The 27561-nt window shown below is 37.0% G+C and overlaps 2 protein-coding genes across 9 annotated transcripts in view; one reads left to right on the forward strand and one right to left on the reverse strand.

Annotated features, from left to right (window-relative positions):
- Nucleotides 1-7829, reverse strand: part of METTL25 (methyltransferase like 25) — a 143796-nt gene extending 135967 nt beyond the window's left edge. For 7 of the 8 annotated variants that reach the window (XR_004286733.1, XR_004286734.1, XM_032346883.1 and 4 more), the window contains exon 1: nucleotides 7547-7829. Coding sequence is in view for 6 of the 8 variants with exons in the window: in XM_032346883.1 (XP_032202774.1) it covers nucleotides 7547-7805 (259 nt within the window). In the remaining 2 variants the exon portion in view is untranslated. Of the gene's footprint in view, nucleotides 1-7459 lie in introns of all 8 variants that reach the window. The other variant, XM_032346885.1, reaches the window with a different exon arrangement.
- Nucleotides 7830-7857: 28 nt separating this feature from the next.
- Nucleotides 7858-14961, forward strand: CCDC59 (coiled-coil domain containing 59). Its single transcript, XM_032346886.1, has 4 exons — nucleotides 7858-8145; nucleotides 9035-9344; nucleotides 11668-11767; nucleotides 14475-14961. Exons 1-4 carry the CDS (start codon nucleotides 7992-7994, stop codon nucleotides 14634-14636), a joined length of 726 nt encoding a protein of 241 aa, XP_032202777.1. The 5' UTR covers nucleotides 7858-7991; the 3' UTR covers nucleotides 14637-14961.
- Nucleotides 14962-27561: the final 12600 nt, after the last annotated feature.

Genomic DNA, 27561 nt, shown 5'->3' on the forward strand with positions numbered 1-27561 from the left:
CTCTGTACTCCAGATCTATTTCTACTTCATAAAACATTTTGGCTACTGTAGCTCAGACTATCATTTCTCTCTTACTTTTTAGAATAATTTTCCAGACTTTATGAAAACCAGTAAATTTCTGAAGACCAAGAGATGATTCATTTGAGAATATTTATACTTATATACCTAGTATTACTTCCTAAAGATACAGTCTTGTTCCCTTAAAAGGGGTATAACAAAATCTTACCTCTGAAATGAGACAGAGGAAACCCCTTTGTCCCATCAGAAAAGCCTTTAGAGCCATCTCGCTGGTTTTTTCCCTGCAGATGGCTAATCCCACCTACATATGTAATGATTTTTAGAAATTTTAACCTGAAGCAATGCCTGTCTTGCTTTTACCTTCAAATTCTCAGGGTATCTTATTATAATTTGCAATGTACTGAAAGAAGTATGAACTTTTCACAAAGGGAAAAAATAATTACTGATTTCTATCCCCTCAAATTAAAATACTTGGAACAAATCATATATAAATAAAAATAATAAACATAGTATAGACAGAGACTGTACCAGAAATAATAGCTGTCTAGTTCAGTACAACTTTTCAAGGGGTACATTCAGTAATACTCATTATAGTTCTATGCTTCATTCATTTTTTTAACACTTTTTTATTTAAATTCAGTTAATAAACATATAATATATTATTGATTTCAGAGGTACAGGCCTGTGATTCATCAGTCTTATATAATACCAGGTGCTCACTGCAACACATGCCCTCCTTAATGTCCATCACCCAATTACCCCATTCCTCCAGCAAACCTGTTTGTCTATGATTAAAAGTTTCTCTGTCTCCCTCTCTCATTTTGTCTTGTTTTATTTTTTCCTCTTTCCTTATAATCCTCTGTTTTGTTTCTTAAATTCTACATATCATTCATTCTTTAAGAATCATTTACTTTCCTCATCTGTATGTCAGAAACTGTTTAAGATGCTGAGAATACAACAATGAAAAAAGCAAACACTGTACTTTGGTGTGTATATGACTAATGATGTAGTTGCAACTACAGACAAACCAATGGACAATAACATTTGTTAATATGGCAGAGAACACAGGTGTTATAGGAGGCATATACATTTCCAGAAGTTCCTGACAATTTCTTTGAGGAAAGATACCATCACCACCAGAAGAATCATCACCATGACCGTCATCATTTACTAGTCACAATTTATTGCACCCATGCTATATTCCGAGTTCTACATTGAGTGCTATAGTATATCATCTTTAATCTTGACTGCAACTCTGCAAAACAGGTAAAATTTTACTTCTGAAAAAAGAAAAAAAAATCAGCTGTGACAGATAGATGTCAGTTTATAACCACCTTGGCATTGACATATAGGTCATACATAGGTCTTCCCTACTGAATACAAAAAATGTCATAGTATACCAATATCAGAACAAGGTCTGTGACCATGACTACTCCATAATCATGTCTGGGCACAGAGAAAAACAAGACCATTGTGCAAATATAAAAGTTTCCACGCACATGGTGAGAAAGGAGGCCTTATGCCAATGGGCAGCACCAACTAACCACCAATGTGAGTGAGATATCATGGAAGCAAATCAGCAACTGCAGCAGCCCAGCCAACATCTTGACCATGACCTCATGAGACCCCAAACCAGATCCACTCAGTTAATATGCTCCTGGAATTCCTGGCCCATAGAAAGTGTGTGAGATTGTGTAGTTTTCAGTCACTTGTTATATAGCAAGAGATAATATAAAACACTAATATAACTGTGTGTCAATATGCATGTACTTTTCCAGTTAAAAGAATTATGAAGTAGATCATATAATTAAATAATAATGCTACATTTTCCTTTAATTCTTCAAGATTATTCCTAAGAGTATGCCTTCTTCTAGTTCTTTGAATATAGTTATAAAAGCCAATTAAATCCAACACCTGAGCCCAACAGGATCAGCTCCTATTAACTCATCCCTGCTTCCCCCGCCCCGGTCACACTATTCTTTAATTCTGTGAACATCACCTCTTAAATCCAACATTAGGGCTCATTTGGAATTAGTCTCCTAAGTATGAATCACACTTTCTGTTTCTTTGAACATCTAGTAATTTGGGGTTAAAAAGCAGAATTGCAGATAATTTGTTGTAGTGAATCCATTTTGTTTTTCTAAGGGTTTGTTGTAGTTGAAATTAACTCGTTTGGACTCAAACTGTGAAACCTATCTCCCATCTGTGTGAAGCTCTGATGTTTCTGCTCAATTACCAGTTTACTAGCCTGCCCACTAAGGGTATTCCAGAACCTGTGTAGTTCAGCAGTCAGACAAGGATTTGGGAAGATTTTATAGTCAGATTGCAAGGTTCTTCCTCTTTGTGGTTACCTTGGTTTCTAGGATTCCCCAGCCTACATTTCCACTTGCTCTACAAGTCTTGAATTCTTTCCTTAAATACACGAATTCAATCAAGCTTCTCATATTTGCCCCCCAAGCTGTGTACACTCTGGGGAGCATGTTCTGGCAAAGGTGCAGTAAAGTTACAAATCTCACCAGAAGTTTCTCTAACCCCCTAGTTTTGCCAGGAATTTTGATGGACTCTGCATGTGGCCATGCATGTGACCTCTAAACTTAGAAGTCATCCAGGGCAGAGTTTGTATTTTAGATCTCAACCCCTTCTGTGGCTGTCCTGCTTCCAGAACGTACCCCTTAAATATCTATCTGCTGTATCTCTGAATTTTGCCATTACTACCATGATCTGGCAAGAATGCAGCTTTCCATTGCCAGATCTGTGAGCATGGGCTTGGGGCACAAAAGAAAGCAAGAAAGCCATTAACTCCCAGCTCTTACCCAATCAGTAGAAACCTTCTATGGTAAACTCTTTCACTTACCTTAGGTCATCTTCCAGAACCTTCCAGTAGTTTTTTTTTTTTTTTTTTAAATAATCTGGCCACTGCTTATCATTATTATCTGCTAGAGAAACAATCTGACCTCTTCAAATTGCCATTATGTGAACTTATTTTATTAGCCTCATATCCTGTCTTCCTGCTTCCACCCTTCTCTTCGGAAAGCCTCTTCTCCACACAAAAGCCAAAGTCATACCTTTAAAACATAAATCACATATCACGCCCCCCCCAAAATCCTTGAAGAGCATTCTACTTCACTCAGAGTAAAGGCCAATCCCTCATATGGCCCACAAAGTCCTATATAAAGTTGCCTCAGACCACCTCTCAAACCTTATCTCAGCAGTCTCACCTGGACCATTCTCCTGTGCTTCCGATACACCTAGCACACTCCAGCTTGCTCTTCACTTGGCCTAAAACACTCTTCCCTCACTTAGTTGCATGACTGGCTCCCCTCACTTTCTCCAAGTTTCTGTTCAAATTTTGTTTGAACAGAACAAATTTTGTTTGTTTCTGTTCAAATTCTGTTCAAATTTTGTCTTGCTAGAGAAGACTTCCCCAGTCACCCAATCTAAAATAACATTTCTCTCTATCACACATCCATCAGCTCACTTTCCCTTCCTTGCTTTGCTTTCCCTCATTGTATTTACCGCCACTGATCTCACTTACTTATGTACCATATACACATATGGTTTACTATACACTTATGCTCACTTAAACATAAACTCTATGTGGTGGGAATTTTGTTGCATCCAGTATCATAACTATAGGGCCTAGAACAGAGCCTGGTAGGTAGAAGGTGCTCAATAAATAGGAGTCAAATAAATGAATGGGGTAAGTGCTGTTGTCTCTTAGGCATTATTGTATTAACTCATGTTACTTTCATAGTACCCTATCAATAGGCACTATAATTATCCCTATTACAGATAAAGAATCAAAGCACAAAGATCTGAATCCAAATTAACAAAACAAGAAGTGGAGCCAGGATTTGAACTCTGGCAGTATTATCTGCAAAGCCCACTGCATTAGTCTGCTCTGGCTGTGATAATAAAATATCAGACTGGGTGGCTTGAACAACAGAAATTTATTTTCTCACAGTTCTAGAAGATGAAGGATAGAGGTGATGGCAGAGTTAGTTCCTGGTAAAACTTCTATCCTTGGTTTGCAGATGGCTGCCTTCTCACTGTGTCCTCATATAGTTTTTCTGTGTGCCCTCCTGGTGTCTCTTCCTCTTCCTGTTGGATTAGGGCTCCACCCGTACTGACCTCATTTAGTCCTAACTGCCTCCTTAAAGGCTCTATCTCCAAATACAGTCCCAATGGGGAGTTAAGATTTTAACATATGAGTTGGGGGGGGGGGGTCCAATTCAATCTACAATACTTGTAATTTATACCCATTAAACATAGTTGTTTTCAACATCTTTTGTTTTTATTTTAGAGAATTAAGTATGTCCTCTTTAGTTCTTTTTAGATGGACAGTGGAGAAGAAACTTCCAGGATCCTGACCAGGCCATACCATCACCTGGAAAGTGAAATCTACTAACATAGCTACACTCACCATCTTCAAAACAAGGTGATCTCCTCAAACACCAAATGATTGGGCCAAACATTTGCTAGTGTACTTTCACACACTGTGCATTAACTCAGCGCAGCTCTAGGAATTATGTTTATTTGTAACTCCTCATACAGAACCAGAAGAAAACCAGATAATTCTTGTGAGCCCCTAATGGAGCACTAATAAGAGCCCCTAATGAGCTTGGATCACCAGTCTTCTTGGTGATCCTTAAACACAAGGTGCGTGCTCCTACCTCAGGGCCTTTGACTTCCCTTTCAGATAGCTTCATGACTCGTTTTTCTCCTTATCCAGGTTCCTTTTCTAGTTATCTACATGAATTCTTGCTGGAATAACCTATTTAAAATTGCAAACATACCTTCCCCCTGCACTGCCCCTGTCTATTCCTTTCTTTTCTACTTGATTTTTCTCTGCGGCATTAAAAAAAAAAAAAAAAAGTCTCTTCCTTCTAGAATACAAGCAAGATGAAGATAGGGGTTGTTGATTGTTTTATCTGCTATTTCGCTAGCTCTTAGGAAAGTGTTTCTAGCACACAGCGGCGGACACTTAGTAAATGCTTGCTGAATGAATGATCCTCCCCAAAGTTAAAGAGCTATTAAGTGGTAGAACTAGAATCTGAACCACATCTGAACAAAAGCCTAAAAATTTAACTGCTAAATTATGCTGTGCATAGCAACCATGTGATGTAAGCTTTAATAAGACACAAATATGTTCAAAGAGCAAAGACTGTTCTTCTCTGACACAAACAACAGACCTCATATAGTGATAGAGAAAACGCCGATCTTTAATCTGTGTGAACAAAATTTAGTATTCCTTACAAACATGAATTATAAAAATTCCTTCTTTTTAATAGTAAGGCAGCTGGCCATTTGTACAATTGAATATTTTGCGTAAAAGTTTGCAGGGCCAGAAACATTTCAAAAGTAAACAATGGGTAGTCTAGATTCCATCATTGTATAAATAAAAAATTGGCTGTAAGGTTTTCCCAAAAGATAGTAGTATTTTATTCCTAGCCCCAACAGAATGAGTTAGTGGTGTAATTCATTCATTCATTCATTTGGCAAATACTATTAACCATTTACACTGACCACGCATCATACTAGGGATACAGCAGTGAACAAAACAATTCTTATATTTTTAAAGGGGAAACAATAAAAATGAAACAAACAAACAAAAAGGAATGTATTCATATCACAAAAACATTGGTTTTGTAATAAATGGCCTTTGTAATTCACTCCTGAATAATTCAGAGTAAACTTTTATCACAGCAGTAGAAATTTCAGATGACCCAGGTTTGAATCTCCATTGCTGTGACCCTGGCAAACTGCAAACTTCAGGTTGCAATTTCACAAATAGGGGAAAATAGAACCCATCTTGCAAGCCTGATATACGCTCAATGTTAAATTTTGAAAAAGAAAATATGCAAGAAAATACTTAGCACACTGCAGGGTAAATAATAAATATCAAATAATCTTAAAGGATATATAAACAATTTCTTTCATTTTGTGAAACCCAATATGAAAATCTTGGGCTTCATATTTAATTACAATTTCCTTTCTTTTTTGGGAAGTTATCATGAGTCATTCATTAATTCATCCATTCAACAAATGTACAAAGTCAGGTATTTCATTAGGTGCTACAAATACATGAGTTTACAGGACACACACAGTGTCCACACAACTTGGGAGACTGTGTCCCAATAAGGACTCTGTCCTTATTACCCAGTATAAGTACTTATTGTCCTTATTACCCAGAGTAAGTACTGGGTATTATGAGACCAAACTGATGCCAAACTTTTCAACAAGAAATAGTAATTTTCTTTCTTTCCTTCCTCCCTTCCTTCTTCCTTCCCTGTCTGTTTGACAGAGAAAGAGCACAAGCAGGGGGAGCAGCAGGCAGAGGGAGAGGGAGAAGCAGGCTCCCTGGCTGAGCAGGCAGCCCGATGTGGGGCTCCATCCCAGGACTCCGGCATCATGACCTGAGCCAAGGCAACACGCTAAAGACTGAGCCACCCAGGCGCCCCAAGAAACAGTAACTTTAAACCCGTATTTACCAAGTCCTATTACAGGAGTCCCCCCGTAATGGTACTTGGCGTTTTGGAAAATGCTCAGTGAATAAAGTTCACTACCAAGGGCAAAGTGCAAAGTTAAGAGAAATCCCAGAAGCCTCTTATGGTGTCCTCTCATCATTCTATTTCTAAAATGGACTCACCCTAGCAGAATCTAAGTTTCTCGAAGGCAAGAAACCCCGGAGCCTACGAAAATTAATGGCACATAGCAGACACTTTGTAACAGCTTCAAGCGAACTAGTACATATTCCAGTTCTTCACTACTACCATCCTAATCCCTGATCGAATCATCTTTCTTGTACTACTGAAAAGCCTTCTAACCGACCTCAGTTGTTGCTCCATCGGTCTGTTCTTAAAATAACTATAAAAATTATTTTTCTTCAAATGTGAGGTTAAGTCCTTCCGAAGGTTTCCCATCACATTGATCACACCTGCCATTTCCCAGCGCCAGGCTCCCGCTACTTCTACTTTCCTCCTGAACCTCAACCAGCCCCGCTCCTCTGTGCCTCTGCGCTTCTCGGGCCCTGAAATCCTCTCCTGCGGCTCACGGCAGGCTGGCGCCTCCTCCCGCTTCTGACCACCTGAATTAAAGCAGCCTCCCACACAACCACTATCACATTTAACTGTTTTTTTTTTCTTGACATTATCAACATCTGAAATGATCCTGAGGGTGTTTCATTAAGTGTTGATTTATCTTCCGCCGTTCCCATGAGGAATCTATAAGCATTGTTCCGCTTGTTTCCCTCCAGTCGAGAAATGGTCGAATTACTCGAACACCACCCTCCGCGCGATTTCCTGATCTTTTTAAATTGGGACATACACAGGGACCCTGGGATGATCGCGATTACCCGGAAGAACGTCCAGGCCCACCCCGCCACGAACCTGACTCCACTTCCGCTGCCCCCAAGCCAGCCTCCGCCCGCCCTTCCGCACACCTGTTTCCGCTTTTCTAACGCTAGGGAGACGCTTTGTTAGGCCGGACCGTCTCTCCTCCCTGCCTGTCCCGCCCACCTGCCCTTTACCTGATTGCCTCTCGGCTTCCGCCAGGAGGCGCGCCTCCAAGGGTCGGGCCTCAGCCTCTGCCACTGACTTCCTCAGTACCCCCAGCACGGTCTCCGGGGGCAAGTCGACCAGTTGCTCCCACACGGACTCCGTGTAGAAGTCCACCGTATGTGCATTGGAAATGGACAGGGCTTTCCTCAGGAACTGCAGCAGCTCCTGCAACTTGGCACGAAGCGCGAACAGGTCCTGGGTCACTGGGAGCGGGAAAGAAGCCGCCATAACGCTCACCCTCCGGGGCTGTAGGTGGCGCAAACGTAGCCGCAAGGCAATGACTCGGTCGTAAGTAACAAAGACCGGAGGAATAGAACTCCGATTTGGACATTAGTTGGGTGATGGATTGCTTTTGTCTCATGACGTATTTTAACAGCGTCGGTTACGTTTTTCTGCCGACTTGGTTGGTGTGCCATGGCGCCGGTAAGGCGGTTAGCCGAGTGGTCAGCAGAGGATTTGGGGATGCGTAGCCAAGGAGTTTCTTCGGTCGGATTCAAGAATAAGAATGTGAAGCAGAGGACTTGGCGATCTAATCACCCGCAGGCCTTCGTGGGGAGCGTTCGCGAGGGTATGTAAGAAGACAGCCTTTTACAAATCTTAAGGCCTGCGAAATTTTAGGATACGCTACCCGCCGAAGCAGGGAAGAAGGATTTAGGAACCAGACCCGGTCCCCCTTAGGGCAGAGGAAGCCATTCTTAAACCCGCTGAAGCCGTGGACTTCCCAGAACTGTGAATGGGAGGAAGAGTTAGTGTTGCTAACTGTAATTCTTTTAAGTGTCTCCCTCGACTTAACCCTATTCTTAATCAGAATTATTTTTCTCTAGAGTTTTCCGGTGAAACCGTAAGCGGAGCTTCTATGGTTTCAAAGCATTCCAGTCTTTTATTATTGATCTTTGCTTCGCTTTAGTTTGTTTTTGTCTTGCTGTCAGCAAGTTCCCTTGAATTCCATTTGGGCTGTATAAGTCTTAAGTAAGTTCAACTTTCTCATAACTGCTAGCTGTCCAGAAAACCATAGACCATCTCTCTTGTAGGAATTACTTAAGAAAATAAGTCGTATAGTGTTTCTCTAAGGTAAAATTATTGATATGAGGGTTTTGTGTTTTTTTTTTTTTAAAGTATTGAAGATGAGGATTAACTGTTTTAGGTGAATTAAAGAATTTATTTTGACTTTGGGTGTGGTAAATTGGATTTGTGCAACACTAATCATTTTCTCTTCTTTGGGCTTATCACTGAGCGCGCATGACTGATGTTAACCAAGTGTTTTTGAAAAGGACCAACATACTATCATTCCGTTACCTTAAGCTTGTTTTCTCCCAATGACCTTTTAAAGCAAATTAGTGTAATTCTAGCTTCTGAATGTGATGATGTAAGAAATTTTCCTTTTTAAACTAACAGCTACATTGTTTTATGTGGTTTATTTTCTGAGAAAGTAATTTATGGTTGACACTCTTCAATAGGACAAGGCTTTGCATTCCGAAGAAAGCTGAAGATTCAGCAAAATTACAAGAAGTTGTTATGGAAGGAAAAGAAGGCCCAAACCTCACAGGAATCCCAGTTCACAGACCGATACCCTGAGCATCTGAAACATCTTTATTTAGCTGAAGAGAAAAGACTCAGGAAGCAACTTAGAAAAGTTGAACGGCCTTTGTCAGAAGAACAAGCTGATCAGCCTTTGGGAAAGGAACAGTGTGACATCGACCAAGCTTTGTCAGAGTACTCTAGTTTTGAGCAGCCTCAGTCAGCAGAACAGTGTAGCATAAGAATGAAGTATGTATTGTCTTCTTTCCAAATCCTTTTTTAAGATTTGTTTATTAGAGAGAAAGTGTGAGTGGAAGGGGGGGGAGGGGCAGAGGGAGAAAGAACCTCACTGTAGACTCCCTGCTGAGTGCAGAGCCCACCCAAAATGGGGCTCAGTCTCAAGATCACCAGATCATGACCTGAGTTGAAACCAAGGGTCAGATGTTTAACTGAAGCCACCCAGGCACCTCTCAGATCCTTTGTTGTAGATATAAGCAGTGTTTTATGAAATAGATTATAGGACACATTATGGAATTGGAATTTTTCTTACTTAAGGAGTTATAGAAATCACAGTGGATTATGCAAAAATATTTTCAGGGAAGCTTTCTTTTAGCTTAAATGAATGTGTTAGGCTAGTTTCAGTTGATGGAAGAAGTAATGAAATTGGAATGAAAAGATCTGAGTTTTGGGTTTCAGCCTCTTGAGTATATTTAATTTTGGGGGACCATGGTTAACTCCTGTTACTAATACATGTTTAAAAAAAAACAACTAACTTTTGAGAGGTATTATAATGTAGGGGTTAGTACCAGACTCTGGAGATGGACACGTATTGGTACCTGGTGTCCTCTTCTCTAAAATAGAAATGATAATAATTAGTATGTAATTCAGAGCTGCCATGTTTTACAATTCTAGAGTGTATTATTCACAGAGATCCCATGGTATCTCTGACCCATCTCATGATGTTGGGAAGTGAGTTTATTTATATAAGGTACTTACAAAGGCATATGGCACGTAGGAAGTGCTTCATGGATGTTAACTGCTGCTATTAATACTATTCTGGATTTTGGGGGCGCCTGGGTGGCTCAGTGGGTTAAGCCTCTGCCTTTGGCTCCAGTCATGATCTCAGGGTCCTAGGATCAAGCCCCTCGTTGGGCTTTTAGCGGGGAGCCTGCTTCCCCACCCTCCTCTCTCTCTCTGCCTGCTGCTCTGCCTACTTGTGATCTCTGTCTGTCAGATAAATAGATAAAATCTTAAAAAAAAAAAAAAAAAACTATTCTGGATTTTATTTCCGGAGGACATAGACTTGGTCACAGTTAAAAAAACAAATGGCACAACTGTATAACACTTTGGTTTTATAAGAGCTAACTTACGAAGCTTTCTCTACACATATCTCAAGTTAAAAAACTGTTGAAACCTAAATCAGCAGAAAATCCACCTGTTACTTGGAACTGTAACATTTTAGTTCACTAAAATACTGTGTTTTAAAGTTGCTAACTATTTGTGGTAAAAGTAACAGGAAGCAAAGCCCTAGGAAAAAGTGTCATGGACGTAGAGACAGAGAAATTAAAATTTTTTCAGTAGGTTTGTGCATCATATTATTTAATAATGAATGTAAAGCTCTGGCAAATCTAGAATTGTAGACTTCAGTTCTTTGGCAAACTGCAAATGTAGATTATCATTCCTGGTAATAACTGAGGTGAAGGTTAAATCATGAGATGTATGAAAGTAACAGTCATATTCTTAAAGATTACTTACTTTGAGGTAAAAGCAGAAAAAAGGCATTGAAAAAGTTAAATAGAACTGTCATAATTGGAGAAAGAGGGTAATACAGAGACAGTGAAGTCCGCAGATGAAAGTTGTGCAAAGTAGGGATTGGTCATCTCTCAAATACTGTAGAGTCCAGGAAAAATAGGACTGAGACCAAGTCTTTGAATTTATGGTCTAGGTAATCATTGGTAACTTTGGAAAGATTTTAATAGATAACCCTTACTAGGATTTTGACCTTGCATCCATGTGGCATCTGAAGCCATGGTGATGGTTATGACTGTGGCACGGACTGTTCATTAGAGAGAGCAAACACCAGATTACAAAGAGTTAATGAGGGACTGTGAAGAGAAAAAACAAAAGGAGGGAGTGTGAAGTGGTCATCCATGACTGAGTAGATGAATTAAGAGATGATCAAAGCGCTCTGGATTAAAGTTCATTTCATCTATAACTTCTTTCACTTCCTTCAATTTAATGCCTTTTCCAGCCTGTCATTTCTGCCATTGTGCTGGTTTCCTGGTTGTTAACATTTTAGGAGCTTTCAGGACTTTTTGTATTGTCTCTGGTTTAATATTTCTTCAAGAGTTCTCCATTTACCATTGTTTAGTTATATTTTGAAAGCTGTAACTCTATTTTTAGGATGTTATTTGGACATTTTGTTTTCCTTTTGCCAGCCTCTCCTCCCTGCTCTATTACTTTGCATCACTGAGATTTTATTGTGCAAGTACTATATTTGACGTAATTACTTCATAATTTTGGTTACGTCACTTTTTTAATCCTTTGACTTACGTATCTTTATCTTTAAAAGCTCCATTACTGTTTCAAAGAAAAATAAAAAGAAAACATCGAATCAAAAAGCACAGGAAGAATATGAACAAATACAGGCTGAGCGTGCTGCTAAGAAACAAGTAAGATCTTTTAAAATACTTAACTCCTTTTTTGAAATTTATTCTAAACGTAGCTGTATGTAAAGCTGTGTCTCTTAGTATGTCCATATAGTATGTCCTCTGTAAATATTTACTGAATAAATGAGTAGTTTGAGCAGAGCTGGAGAATTTAAACAGTCAAATTCTTTTATTGTTTATATTATTTTTGAGAAGAGATACTAGTTGGTCAAGAATGGGATTTTTTAAGATTTTATTTATTTATTTATTTATTTGAGAGGGAGAAGGAAAGAGAGCAGAAGAGGGGGCAGTGTCAGAGGGAGAAGCAGATTCCCCACCAAGCAGGAGGCCCAGTGCTGGACTGGATCCCAGGACTCCAGGATCATGACCTAAGCCAAAGGCAGTCCCCAACCAAGTGAGCCACCCAGTCGCCCCAAGAATAGGATTTTAAAGGTTGTGAGCATATGGGGCAACATTTTTCAAGGGTATGGTCCAAGAAGTTGCACTTTTAACAACTGCCTCAAGAAATTCTTGGGGCGCCTTGGTGGCTCAGTTGGTTAAGCGGCTGCCTTCGGCCCGGGTCATGATTCCAGGATCCTGGGATTGAGCCCCACATCGGGCTTCCTGCTCAGCAGAGAGCCTGCTTCTCTCTCTCCCCCTCTCCCCGCCGCTCTGCTTACTTGTGCTCTCTCTCTAGCTCTCTGTCAAATAAACAAATAAAATATTAAAATAAAAAAAAGAAATTCTTAGTATAATAAAATTTGAGACTACTAAGGAAAGTGTAAATGATTATTATAATTTTACATTGAAATAAAAATCAGAGGGAGGTCTTAGAATAAAATATTTCTTTAAAGAGTTGATCTTGCCTATTAAAAAGCTTCCTAGAGGGGCACCTGGGTGGCTCAGTGGGTTAAGCCGCTGCCTTCGGCTCGGGTCATGATCTCAGGTCCTGGGATCGGGCCCCGCATCGGGCTCTCTGCTCTGCGGGGAGCCTGCTTCCTCCTCTCTGCCTGCCTCTCTGCCTACTTGTGATCTCTGTCTGTCAAATAAATAAATAAAATCTTTTAAAAAAAAAAAAGCTTCCTAGATTAACAAAAAATTACCAATTTTTATTATTCAGAAACCCATAATTAAAAGTTTTTTTTACAAATGAGTACTATAAAATTATCCACAGCTTCAACAAAATTGTGTTTAATCTGTGGTTTTTATTTTTTGTATTGAAGGTTTATTAATCTATCACTTTAAAAAGGATATCACATCAATCAAACTACTTTAAAGATCATACTGACATAATTTATTTTATGTCTTAGCTTTAGAATTTGTATAAGAAATCTGGAAGTTTAACATCTAAAATTCTCGTGATTATTCTTAAACTAGTAGACTAGGGTGAAGCAAAAACATTTCTCTATGTAAGTACTGGACATTTGTTTCATAGTTAGTTACATTATATTCTTTTCTAACCAACTATCTGACATCTGCCACCTTTGTAAATAGTATACCAGATAAGGTAAAGCCCATTATACTGTAAAACATTTAGTATCTTTTTAAAATTTTCTTTATAAATACTAGGGCTATGTAGTCATGAAAATTGACAGTTTCTTAGAACTTGTAGATACTGAATGTCAGTATAAAAAGCTGTAATGCCCAATCACAAGGAATCAAAGAAGCACCCATAATAGATGGTAAGACTGTTTAATTTACTTTTTTTTTTTTTACTTTGTTTAAAGAAACTCCAGAGAGGTAAACTAGATTGCACATACCTTAATTCATAAATAAGTTCTAGAACTTTTGTGCTTAATAAAATAAATGATGTACTGAGCCATAAGAGACCATAAGTTTGAGTGCTAATCAGACTTTGAATTCACGAGATCTAGATATGAGACTTGCTGTACTGAGTATTTGGGATTTGGGGCAGGTCACTTTCAGTATCATTGAGAATCAGCTTCTCATCTGTAAGATGAAAGTAATGGCCTAGCATGAAAGTTTTACAAGAATGGAATATGCTCTTATGGGAAGGCACTTTGATAATTATGTTACCATCCAAATACAAGCTGAGTCATTTGGGGGCTGTATATGTTACCAGGGAAATTACAAAGCAGGGTACATATTGCATTATTTAAGAACCTTCATTTAACTTTCATATTTAATTTAGTAAAATGTTCTGCATTTCAAGTAGTGTTTTTCAGGTTTACATATAAATTTGAATTTTTTTCTTATGCTCAAATGAATTTGAGTCTTTATCTTAACAAGTCAAACGAACGAGATAATTCTTAATCAAAATCATAATGCCTAGCAGTGTTTTGCCTAGTGTATAGTCAGTAAATGTTTCCTGAATTAAATCTGTCAAATGGCAAGTTAAAAAAAAAATACCAGATATTCTGGAAGTGAAGATTTTTGTATTATATGGTGTAGATAATTTTTAAAGTCTCTTCTAACTCTAGAAGATTAATTAAATGATGAAATATTACATAAATATGCCTTCTTTCCTCTGTGCTCTAATTTTAGTTGTATCCAAATAATTAAAAAATTGTAATAAATTTATATTACTCTATGTTACAGTATGCATTATAGTGTAAAGGCAAAGGGTACACTACTTTGGTTACAGGTAAACCCTCCCATTTTGCAAAATACAAGACAACCTAAAGCATTTGTATGGTGATAGCTATTACAACACAATTACTGAAGTATGTCTGTTGATTGTTACTAATGGAAATTACCTATGTTAATTTAGGAATTTGAGAAGAGAAGACGAGAGAGAGAAGAAGCTCAGCGGCTCTATAAAAAGAAGAAAATGGAAGCATTCAAAATACTGAGCAAAAAGACTAAAAAGGGCCAGCCAAACTTTAATTTACAAATGGAGTATCTTCTTAAAAAAATACAAGGAAAAAATTAAATCAGAAATTTTTTTAATTAAGGATGAAAATATCTGCCCTCTACTGAGTTCTTTTGTATTTGTACCGTACCTCCTATCAATTAACTAAATTTGTTAACATAAAATAGACTGCAAAGCTGTACTAAGTATAAAATGTCCAAATATTTTTATTCTTGTGAAAGAAAATTTTCTTTGTATGCTCTACATAATATGTTTCTTATTTATTTGCCTTTGAAGGAAGGTGGCTCAAAGAACTGAAAACTTCTCTATTTGAACATGTTTAATCATGTAATATTTTTGTACCATATGAAATTCAGATGAAATAAAATGTTTTGAAATTAACAGAGCACAGCTTTCAATGAATCATTACAATGAAGTGCTTACATTTAGTTATCAGCTGTTAGGGTTTTAAATTCAGAAACCTGAAGGCAGGCTACATGAATGCTGAAGCTACCTTCTACCCCCATTGTTATTACCACATGGTCTTTATAAAGTAAGAGTTTGGTGTAAGAGTTCCTTTTGGTATTTACAAACATTCTCCTAAGTGGAAGCACATAGCTTATTGGTGTCAAATCTTGAAAGATGTTGGAAACTGAGCAGTGTCACAGCAAGAAGTAAGCTTTTCAGATTCTGTGGGATCCTATTATGGAAGAATGTTGTCACTGAACATTAGCGGTGTTGTCCCCCTTGGTACCTTTGTGAGCTGAGGGAAAAGACTGCAGTACTGCTTCTCCTGCCTCCTTGAGAACACTACAAAGTGAGAAGGGCTACTTTATCATCATCCCTATAATAATATTTGTACAACGTTGTATAATTAAGTTTTCTAAATGGTAGCAGATGCTGGATTAAGGTTTTAGGGAGCTCTGGCGCTCTGCTGTTTGCTTTGCATTTTAAAAAAGTGCAATAGGAGACTGAGGAAACAGCTTACTAAAGAAGAGGAGCTCTTTATTATGTAGAAAAACGTGACTTAGGAATTTGTAATACATTATATTGCCTTTAAAAGGAGCCAACTTAAAAACCCTAAATGTGGCTAATCAGTAAAGAGAATACATTGTGAAACAGTAACATTTTTCAACTTTGTTACAGATTGTGTTTTTCTTTTACTTCTAGATGCTTTATCAGGATACGACAAGGGAGGCACTTTATCAGGATAGGATAGGACAAGGGAGGCGATCTAGTCCTTTTGGGAGGTGAGTAAAAATTAGTTGAGTTCATTTTAAAAATGTTGAGAAAAATTTTGAGTAGCTGCTGTTATGTGCAAGGTCCAAGTTAAGGAATTAGTCTTAGAAAAGAATTCCTTCCTCCAAGCAACTTAAAAGAGCAGTAAATGCCAAATAATATTGTAGGATGAAAGTAATCTGTTACAATCAGGTAAAAAAAAAAAAAAAGTTCAGACTTCACTAGGGAATCACACACACAATTTCTTAAAGGGCACATTCAAGGGTCCTACTTCCAAGATTTGTATAACATCAGTGGGTGCAGTAACATGTTTTAACAAAAAACTCATGATCCTGTTGTGGTTGGTCCTCAGGACACATTTCAAGAAGTACTGGGTAAGGTCCTCAGTTGTCTGAGAAATTTCGTGTGGTTGAAGACATTAAGGATAGTTTCATGGGTGAGATGGCCATGTGGGAAAAGCCTTTAAGGTTGAGAAGTGAAGAGAGTGAGGAAAAGACAAAGGGAAGAAAGCCTGGGACATATTTAAAAGTTTATTTAGAAGTCTTAAAAATAGTTCCATATATGTTATTACAGTTGGGGGCTAACACTTTCTATCCATTGCTGATGTTTTCTTCCGTGTTAGGGTGAGGGGGCAACCTCACTCTAACACTCATGGTCTCTTTGCCATTCTTAATGTTTCTGCCCAGGAAAGTCGTGACTTAGCTAAATGATAATTTGGAGAGAACACCTGGACTGCCTGCACAGTCATATACTCTTGATGACTACTTACACCGAAATTGTAAAGTATAGTCTGTATTGATGAAGGGTAGGAAGGAGATGGGTGCAGAGGCAGAACAGGGGAAAGGCCCACGTTTGGGAGAATGTAACATCCAAAACCAATTTGTGCTGCCTGGGTCAGCACATCAAGAGGGAAAATGAGAAGGAAACAAGAGAACATGGTATGCAAGTGCAGAAGCCTTGGGTGGCTAGATCTTGTGGTTTTAGAGCTCAGACTTTAACATATACACAGGGAGTGTTGATCTCGGCAGTTTGTAGGCGCTTAGACTGGGCCATTAATTTGATTTTTATAATATTCAGTAGGCTTTTAGTTGCTGCCATTTTGGCAAGATACTTTAAGCCATAAGGCCCATGGGACTTTGATCGGAAGTTCAGTGTAGCTTCAATCTACAGAAAATTGGTTATTTCTACAGAGGCAGGGTGCAGTATTGAGCCTCCAGAAGTGTATAGGTCTCAACAAAGAAGCAGGAGGGGGATGGGAGTGGTGGAGACACACAGGCTTCAGCAAAGGCACAGAACGTGGGAGTGGGCTCACCCATAGCCTGACCTCCTGGATGGCCTCAGCTGATGCCAGCCAAGAGGAGGCTCTGTGACCTGCCCTGGCTATGCTGGTAGGAAAGGCATTGGTGAGTGCACGCAGCAGCGGAGGCTCCTGCAGCTTGACCTTGAGCTATATTTAATCTAATGTATGAACATCATCAAGGGCCTCAGCAGAGGCTGCAGTGACACTAGAAAGCAGTGTCATTAGGATTTAATGATAGAAAAAATATAGCTGTGCTACACCTTGACTGTATCATATTTGCTGCTCTTAAACTTCAAGGCAGAAGCTGTGTATGCAATACAGATTTTTGTATCCCTGTGACTTAACTTTATAACTGAAAGTTTGTACTTTTGGACTCCATTCATCTTCCCCCACCTGCCACTTGATTTACTGTAGTTTATAGATGAATTTTATTTTAAAAATAACAAAGGCATCCACTGTTACTATGTCTACTGAAAATACAGCCATTAAAACAGCCCCATTACATCGTATTTGATCTTCCCAGGTAACAGAAGCAATAGCTCTGACTGAACCCTGTACTGTGGTAAGAGACAGAAAATAAAACGGTAGTAGATATGCTTTTAGAATCGTTATGGACATTGGGGAGGGTATGTGCTATGGTGAATACTGTGAAATATGAAAGCCTGATGATTCACAGACCTGTAACGCTAGAGCAAATAATACATTATATGTTAATTAAAAAAAAAACATATATTTTATATATGTATATATTTATATGTATATATTTTATAAATGTGTATATTTTATTTATTTTTATTTATATTTATATACAAATAATTTATTTATATATTATTTATATATTTATATGTACATATTTTATATATGTATATAGTACATTATATGTTAATAAAAAATGTTATGAAATCTGAAGGATTTATGACTTCTGATTTCTGAAGGATTTATGAATGCTGAGAAAGATATTGATGACTTAGTGGAAGCTTTTCAAAACTCACAAGGAAACAGTGGTTGTGAAAGGAGAAGGGCATAGGCAGACCAAAAGCTGATGACAATGCCCTCACAGGGCTACATGCTAAATGAGCAGCTTCTACCAACCCAGTTCTATGAGAGGCCTCTAAGTCGAGTTCTCTCCCCACTAAACCTCCAAATAGATCATTTCCTCATGTAAGCTGGCTATAGTTGACTCGCAGAAGCTAGATCAACCTTCTGAAAGACAAAATTGACCATCAGAGAGATGGAGGCCTGAAGTCTGAAATCAAGGTGTTGAAGGGTCATACGTCCTGTGAAGGTGCCAGGGAAGGATCTGTTCCATGTCTCTTTTCTGGCTCCAGTGGTTCCTTGGCTTATGACAGTATAACTACAATCTTCATATGCTGTCCTGTGTGTGTGTGTGTGTGTGTGTGTGTCCAAATGTCCCTTTTTTTATAAGGATACTGATTATATTGTGTTAGGCTTCACTCCAATTATTTCATTTTTACCGTGATTACCTCTGTAAAGACCCTATCTCCAAATAACGGCCACACTCTGAAGTCCTGGGAGTTAAAACTCCAATGTGTCTTTTTAGGGGGACACAATTCAACCCATAACACATACCATCATGAAAATGCCATATGAAATTTCTGGGACACCATTTCTGTTGCTTCTATGTGTTCATGTGTCATTGTGCAAACAAACCACCAACCCACATCAGTGGATTTCCACTCACATGATTCCTTAAAATGAGGCTAAGTCAAAAAAGTCTGTAGCAGACTGTTTGAAAAAGCAGTATGAACCAAAGGTGACAATTGGTGTGAAGCTCATGCCCGAGATTGACAAAATAAAACAGCACAATGATTTTTTTTAAAACTTTTCTCTTTTTGTACTTATTGTTCTGGTATTCTTCTGGTGATTTAACCCAAATAACCCAAACAGTTTGTTTTCTGTCAGCATAGTTGAGTTTAACCATGTTCAGTTCTTGGTATATTGAAAATACATGGTTATAATTAGCCTGTGCATTTCCAGTAGCTTTAAATACAAAAATGTTTGTGTCTATGAGAACTTCCCTTTTTTGTTTGCTTTTAAAGATTTTATTTATTTATTTGAGAGATGGAGATCACAGATAAGCAGGCAGAGAGAGAGGAGGAAGCAGGCTCCCTGCTGAGCAGAGGGCCTGATGTGGGGCTCGATCCCAGGACCCTGGGACCATGACCTGAAATGAAGGCAGAGGCTTTAACCCACTGAGCCACCCAGGTGCCCCTGAGAACTTCCCTTTTTATACACAGGAAGTCTCCATGCTACTATGGAATTATCCTTGTAATTCCTAGTTATTACACACTGGCATCAGTGAGTGCTGTGGTCCGTAATGGTCATATCTTCATGAGGTTTGTAAAAGCCTTTCTGTGATTCTCTGTAGAGGCCAGTTTACTGAGTCATAATCCACACAGGTCATGGGGGGGTGAGTGGGGACAGCCTTTGTTATACCTCAGTTTCCAGGGTTAAAAGCAATAGAGAATGATCACCACTAACCTACTTTCCAGGGTGCATCACTTTCAGTAATGTTCAGGAGATGAAAAATAATGTAAAAATGACAGGGAAATAACACAAAGTATCATTAGTCCAGAGTTTCTTAAGGGTTGATTTCTTTGCATCTTCTTCCTCCCTATATTGCATTTGTGCAGCTAGAGCTTATGAGATGTTGCCTGTTAACTGATCATGCTTATAATTTATCCTATCTTACTGTCAATTTGGCAGAGTATACAAGGTCCACTAGAGATGGTGAAGCAGTATTCCATTGGTCAAAAAAGTTCATCATTGGTTGGTTCAACTTGTACTTGTGGTTGTGTTTATACTAATGCAGTTCCATCATACAGGGTTCAGAATATTGTTATCTCAATAGGCCAGTTCTGTCACTGACCTATGATACACAGACATACTCAAATGATGAGTCCATCTAAAATAAGCCAAATACTTTATGGTCAAACCTTCTCCCCTGGGATGGAAATATAACTATAAGAAGAGACTGATGAACTGTGGCCTCTTGGGCACACCACATACAAAGCAGAGACAGCCAAATGCCATAATCCTAAATTGGTGAAATCACATATATAGCAGAAGTGCTTAGCTGGTATAATCCTAAAATGGGCATCATACAAACACTCCCAATTATTTTAGTGCTTACTTAACCCCAATATAGCCATCCAGTGGACATCACTGACACATCTTGTTTTTCTAATATGGAACAAAGAGAGTTCACTGTCTTGTCAATATAGAAGACCTAGTCCATTTCTCTTTTCCCAGACTTTTTTATGAGAGCCTCCTGTATTTTGTCTGCTATTATTTATATATAATTTTATTATTATACTTTATTATATATTATCTAATATACATATTTTATATATATAATATTACTATAACAGAAATAGAGAATCTTGTAGAAGGAACTGGCTTAGGTTGAAAAATGTTGAGTTTGTTCAATTTACATTGGAGTAGACTCAATTTATCTGTTCACCACAGTGAAGAAAGTCAAGTGGATCTTTAATACCATCTACTTCCTCTTGACATCTTTAGGTTGAAGAAGTCTTTTGGAAATTCTGCTTCAGTTAATTACCATGGCAGGAGGTTTAGAAGGTTACTTTTTGTGTTTTAAGTGTAGATTAAAATCTGAATTCATTTAAAAACATTAGCATATTTGTGTGACTTGCATTTTGTGCTTGCATATTGAGAAGAGTAATTTGGATTTCTTTTGTTCCAATCTATGTATAATTTGGCAAAGTATCAAATGTATCATCTTAAATTGTAAATATTCAGAATAACTCTTTCCCTTAGTAAAAACTGAAAAACTGCTAAATTCATCCATTACATCCTTAGCCCCATTTCCAAACGAATTTACTTTTTTGTATGTCTTATTGACAGATTAATTTTAAAAACCTTGGTTTTTAAAGTAAGCTCTATGGCCAGTTTGGGGCTTGAACTCTTGAACCAAGATCAAGAGTTGCATGCTTAACTGACTGAACCAGCCAGGTGCCCCCTAAAAATCTAACTTTTAATCAGAAATGAGAGGTCACAATTTACAACAACTCATGTTTAGCCCTTTAAAAAATTTTTTGAGATGTATTCTGCATCATGAATTACCACAATTTATAATTCTCAACGTTTATATATTCTTCACAGGGTATATACTCTGTCATCAATTCTAAAGTCTTATCTACATTCTTTGATTTTCTAGGAATATTTTTACATTAGTGTAGTAGTGTCGTGTATTAGGCCCAATAAGTGAGCCATCCATGTGAGTCATGATGACAACTCTTCAGTGTACATAGAGTTTGTAGCAGTAATGGAATATGTATTATTCTAGAAACCAGAAAATGTTAATTTGGTATGAAAGGAAAGAACTGTTCTTTACTATTAATTGAAATATTTCATGAGCTTGCAGTTTTTTTACTGTCCCAAGAATAGCTAAAACAGGGAAACATTAATGATTAATGTAGAGTATAAAAGAGACAAATATGCTTGAATTATTAACTTACACATTTACAATTTGACTAAGAATGGAATCTATATTTAAAGTTGTGTTTACAAATTATTATTGTTTTGCCACTTTCAAAGAAGTTATTAAAGAATATGAGAGTAGCTTAAATGTTCTACCTTGGGACACACTGCAGATGACAAATTTGGAGGTTGGCTCCTGATACTGCTTCAGGATGAGACACTGAAATAGTAATAAATACTACTTCTAGGCCTTTCTAAAAATGGCTCAATTAACTGCACTCAGGTACACTTATTTCACCTAGATTTCATCAAAACAGAATTCTAAATATAATTTAGAAATGAGAATATATGAAGTAGAATACTATGTAGATATACATATATCATATGTAAGATATTCAAGGTCACACAACAATTTGGTTTCTGGGCTTAAACAAAAACTCAATTTCCTAACATTCCCCCCAAGCTGCTATGTGAATAACTCTAGAAATTCCATCTGTGAAATTTCAATCAAGACAGATGTATTTAAGCCCTTTGAAAACTTGGCTTGCTATGTAATTCCACATTTCAGACTGATTATTATATAGTCATTCACAGTGGTCTTTTTTTTTTTTTTCCTGACAGTACATGCTGGCACAGCATTTGGCATCCTTTGCAGTAACCATGACACATACACTTTCAAATAAATGAACATCTCAGTCTTAATGGACTCATCTGGGTTGACCAATATGATCTCCACAGAATACAAAGTTGGGCTTTAGCTAGCAACATTGAAAGCAGTAAGCTTTCCTAGTTCCCTCTCCCTCTTAAATTCACCTTCCTGTTTACAGGTGTCCATCTAACATGCCATGTTTGAGATTTTGGAATCAGTGAAAAGGAAAGGAGGGATGGGAAAAGCATTTAAAACCAATGAAATGTTTTTATGGAGATTAATCACATTTCTCCTCTTTACAAGCTGGGTGACTGTAAATGGCTTACCATCTCTGTGCCCTGATTTACCTATCTGTAAAATGAGCATGATAATATAGGTTCTTATTTTCCAAAACCCTTGGGTCCAAGATTTCAGATTCAGAGTGTTTTGAATTTTAAATATGTAATTCAGTACAAACACCACATATTGGCATAACAGTCACAGCAGGGTCTCAAGCAGCATATTAAAATATTAAAATTGCTGCAGTAAAATGAATATTCAAACTAAGAGATGATTCAGGAATATAAATAGCCTCATATCAATTCAAGTCAAATCTTCGCCTGTATGAAAAAACAAATAAACAAACAAAATCCCAAAGTTTTCCGGACCTGCCATTAAAACTGTAGGTAAAAAATCAGTGACTTGAAATAATATATGCATAATAGGGTAACTGAAGTGGATAAGTAAATCATTTCACACTTTTTAAAGATGAAAAGCCATTAGAAAAAAAGTGTATATGTAGTCAATATAAAGCACTTGCTATAACCCATAATTGCAATTATCTGACTCTGTAGTATTTTAAATATGAATCACTTATATTCTGTATCAGTAATATTTAATAATAATTTTTACATTGTTGAATTGAAAATCATACCTGGTTGTTTTTGTGTCACAGGATATAAGCACATGCAATTAATAATGGCAGCGATAGCCATTAAGAAACCATAAAAAGTCCTCAAGTGGTCCTTGAGTGCTGGATCTCTCACAGATAAAACTTAAATTAATATTTGAATATTATTCTACTAATATTTGAATTGCTAATATTTGAATTGTTTTCACCCTTATTCCTTTACCCATGAGAACTTATGACACTTTTGTTCCTTAAAAAATGAGATTGTAAGCATAGGATATGAATTAAACTTTATCTTCTTCCAAACCTAATTGCAGAGACTCAAGTAGGCTAATGCTAACACCACTTATGAGGTAAAAATGTAATGTCACCTGAAGTCCATATTTAAATGTAGACGTCTAAAAAAAATTTTATAGTCCTATAAGCTAAAAGCTCAGACATTTTAGACTTTTAGAACTACTTTACTAAGTGTTAAACATATTATTTTTCCCTCTCATAACAGTATTACCAGATATTTTCATGTGAAATATAGGTTGGTATTTTGAGGCCAATTAATAGCAAATAAGTAATTTGAAGTCATGAAAGATAGGAATGTTAGAGAAACAGATATATATTAAGATACCATTCATCTGACACATATGTAACATGTAAATTACTATCATTACTGTTATTATAATTAACTGGCAGTGTGCTAAGAAATTTACAATTATCTCATTTAATCCCAATGAACTGTATGATTCCATCCAACCCTATGACTGGCTAAATATCATAATATGATGATGATAAAAATAGTAATATTAATGTTGCCCAACATTATACTAAGACTTCTTCACACATTATCTCCTTTAATCTCCTTAGCAACCCCCTAATAAATACTATTATTGTTGCCATTTTTGGTTGAGGAAATTCTCATTCTTTGTGATATAACTTCTTAACCATATCTGGTAAATTAATTGGTATGCAGGCAGGCTTCAAACATTTCATATATAGAATAGTATTTACCCAAATTAAATTCCTCAAAGTTTGTTCTTTGTGTAGAAAATTTTCAAAATTAGTACCCCAGTTGGTTCAAGCATCTTGTTTCTAAATAGGAATGATATTCATTAATTACTTAAGGAAAGTTTTCTTTTTAATCCAGTGATTCACTTTATAATCATAAAAATGAAAAATAAAAGATATTAAAAAAATTATCAACTTGGGGCACCTAGGTGGCTCAGTGGGTTGAGCCTCTGCCTTCAGCTCAGGTCATAATCTCAGGGTCCTGGGATCAAGCCCCGCATCAGGCTCTCTGCTAGGCAGGGAGCCTGCTTCCTCCTCTCTCTCTCTCTCTGCTTGCCTCTCTGCCTACTTGTGATCTCTCTCTGTCAAATAAATAAATAAAATCTTAAAAAAATAAATACCCAGGGGAAAAAAATATGATCAATTAGTATGTGTTTCCAAAGAAATGCTAGTTAAAGAATAGCTATATTTGCTTGTCTTTTCTTATCTCCCAGTATCAAATGTACACATAAACCTGTTCTCTCAGCTATTTGGTGGCCAACAAATTTATGTACAGTATTTAGTATTTTGCTAAAGAAAAAGCTGAATAGCAATACATTTAAAAATGTTTATGTATATGAACATTATATTTTTATAAATATTAGAGTCAGATGAAAGTGAAGGTTTTTAACAAAGAGGAATTATGTAGAATTATGAACTATTAATGCTTTGGTATGCATCTTCCTAGTATAGTGTTTTATATTTCCCTTACCATATTACAGACATATTTTTACATCATTAGTCTGATAAGTCAGTATTCTAATGGTTTATAATAGAATATATTTTATTACAATGTTGAAACATCCTAATCTGTTAATTAATTGGGTTACTGACTTTTAGATTATGATTATCCTAAAATAAAAAATAATGTAATGAAGGGTATACATTTAAATATTTTTAAAGATTTATTTATTTATTTGAGAGAAAGGGAGAGAACCAGCAGGAGGGAGAAAGGGAGTGAGAAAAACTTAAGCGGACTCCATGCTGAGCCTAGAGCCCAAAGCAGGGCTCAGTCTCACCACCCTAAGACTGGGACCTGAGCTGAAACCAAGAGTCAGATGCTTAACTGACCAAGCCACCCAGGTGTCCTGTGTATTTAAATCTTAAAACACTTTTTGGATAAGTTTTCTTTATAGATTTCTGTCTTATACAAAATATCCATATAGAAATTCATACCACATTTCATGTTAAATTATTTGGCAAATTTTGACATTAACTATAATTATAAATATATATCAGATGGAGAATGCAAAGTATTCCTTTTTGAGCTTTTAAAAAAAAATTCCCTTGGATCAAACTAAATAATCACTTTTGGTGGAAAGAAAATGTAGAAAAGTAGTATTGTATATCTTTTAGTTCTGCAAAAGAAAGAAGATAGGATTATTCTCCCCAAAGCCTTCTTATGCAGGTTTATTGAAAGATGGAAGTTCTTTATTTAAAAAAAAAAAAAAAAAAGATTTTATTTATTTATTTCAGAGAGAGAGAGATAGAGCACGAGTGGCATGGAGGGCCATAGGGAGAGAGAGAACCAGACTTCCTGATGAGCAAGAAGCCTAATACGGGACTCGATCCCACAACTCTGAGATCATGATCTGAGTCAGAGGCAGCCACTTAACTGACTGAGCCACCCAGGTGCCCCCAAAAGATGAAAGTTCTTAATCATATTACTACAGAGGTATAATATTTTGCACCATTTTTTAAAAGAGAGGACATTTTACTTTCCCAATTAATTTGAAATTGGGAGATAGGGGAAAAAATTACTTCATGGAATTGGCTTTACCGCTTCAAAAAAACATGAAGCAAAGTTATAACCACATTCCTTTTCAAATTATATCCTGATATATTGTAGTGGGCCTCTAGAAACTTTCAGTTCTCTAGAAGATTCTATTTTACCCAGACTTCCAGAAAGAAAATGTGCTTTTAGAAAATTATTATTATTTTTTATTTAAAACAATTAACATTAGATTTTAAAACCATCTTTTGGAACTTCATGTTCTTTTAACTTTACGGGAACTTTAAGCCTTAACAATGACAACAACAACAACAAAAGAGAGGAAGAGAAAGATTGACAGAGAGAAAGAGAGAATGGAAACCCAAACGGGCGGATTTAAGAATGTGGTTTTGATGGGCAGAGGTTATAGGAAAAGTGGGGACCTGGACTATATGTTTCTTAAGTCTGATTTTTTTTCCCCCTTGTGCACGTGAAGAGCCATTAATAATGCAATGATTAACTCAGAATAATAGAAAAGTCCAGCTAGCCTCCTGACATTTAATAAATCCCTTTCTTGGAACACATGACATTTATTCTTTTTAATAGGTACTTCCTCTTTGAACCAAAGCTGCTAAAGTCTCTCCGGCCTGAAGAATCCCTCATGGAGTTTAGAAAAGAAAGGGAAAGAGTTTATTTTTCACCTAGCTTGGTCTTGTGTCACAAATGTCCTATTCTATAATGCTTTATAGAAGCTCAGGATCCCAAGATGGTTTTTTTCCCTTACAACTAAAGTGCTAACATGGTATCACGGGAGTTGTGTCTGGTCTACCTGGAGTGCAGATTCTTCTTCAAAGGGTATGTCTTGCATTTTGGAGTTAAAGTAAATGAGTCAGGAGGAAACTACTGAGTGGAGAAAAATAGGCTAAATAAACTCGGGAATGGGGCATCATGTGCATCTTTTATCACTTTGTCCCATAGAAGGCTATTTCTTTATCGTGTTTTATACTTAAAAACAAATTATTAGGGGTGCCTGGGTGGTGCAGCCATTAAGCATCTGCCTTTGGCTCAGGTCATGATCCCAGGACCTGGGACCAGGACCACATCAGGCTCCCTGCTCTGAGGGAAGCCTGCTTCTCCCTCTCCCTCTCCCCCTGCTTGTGTTCCCTCTCTCGCTGTGTCTCTGTCAAATAAATAAATAAAATGTTAAAAAAAAACCCCATATTATTATAAAATGATATATTCAGATGACAAAGCCCAAGACAGATTAATTTAGCTTGTATTTAATTTGCAGGCAATATAGCCAGCCACACATTATATTAATAAATGTCACTACAACACAGCTAGGAGACCAATGGTCATGCTTGATCCTCACATTTTATAGTTGATGTAAAGTTTATATTATGTTATAGTAAATACAAAGTATGTAGACAATATAGCATGGGTGGAGGAACTATGGATGTGTTTCACCCTGACACTCCATAGTTACTAAATGGTACTGTAGCTGAGCTAGAGAGACCTCTAGGTATGTTGGCCTGTCCACCTTGTGTAACATAGTTTAATATTTACTCAGGAATACCGACCAAAATAAAGAATCAAATCTATACATTTCCTGTTAAAGTTTATAATTTACAAGTCATTAATATAGATTAGCCTTTAATATAACACATTTTAGTTTCTAAGATGAGAACATGTAATTTGCATATTCTAAAGTCACAG

This window comes from Mustela erminea, chromosome 6 (assembly GCF_009829155.1).
Source record: "Mustela erminea isolate mMusErm1 chromosome 6, mMusErm1.Pri, whole genome shotgun sequence".
Classification (NCBI taxonomy): domain Eukaryota; kingdom Metazoa; phylum Chordata; class Mammalia; order Carnivora; family Mustelidae; genus Mustela; species Mustela erminea.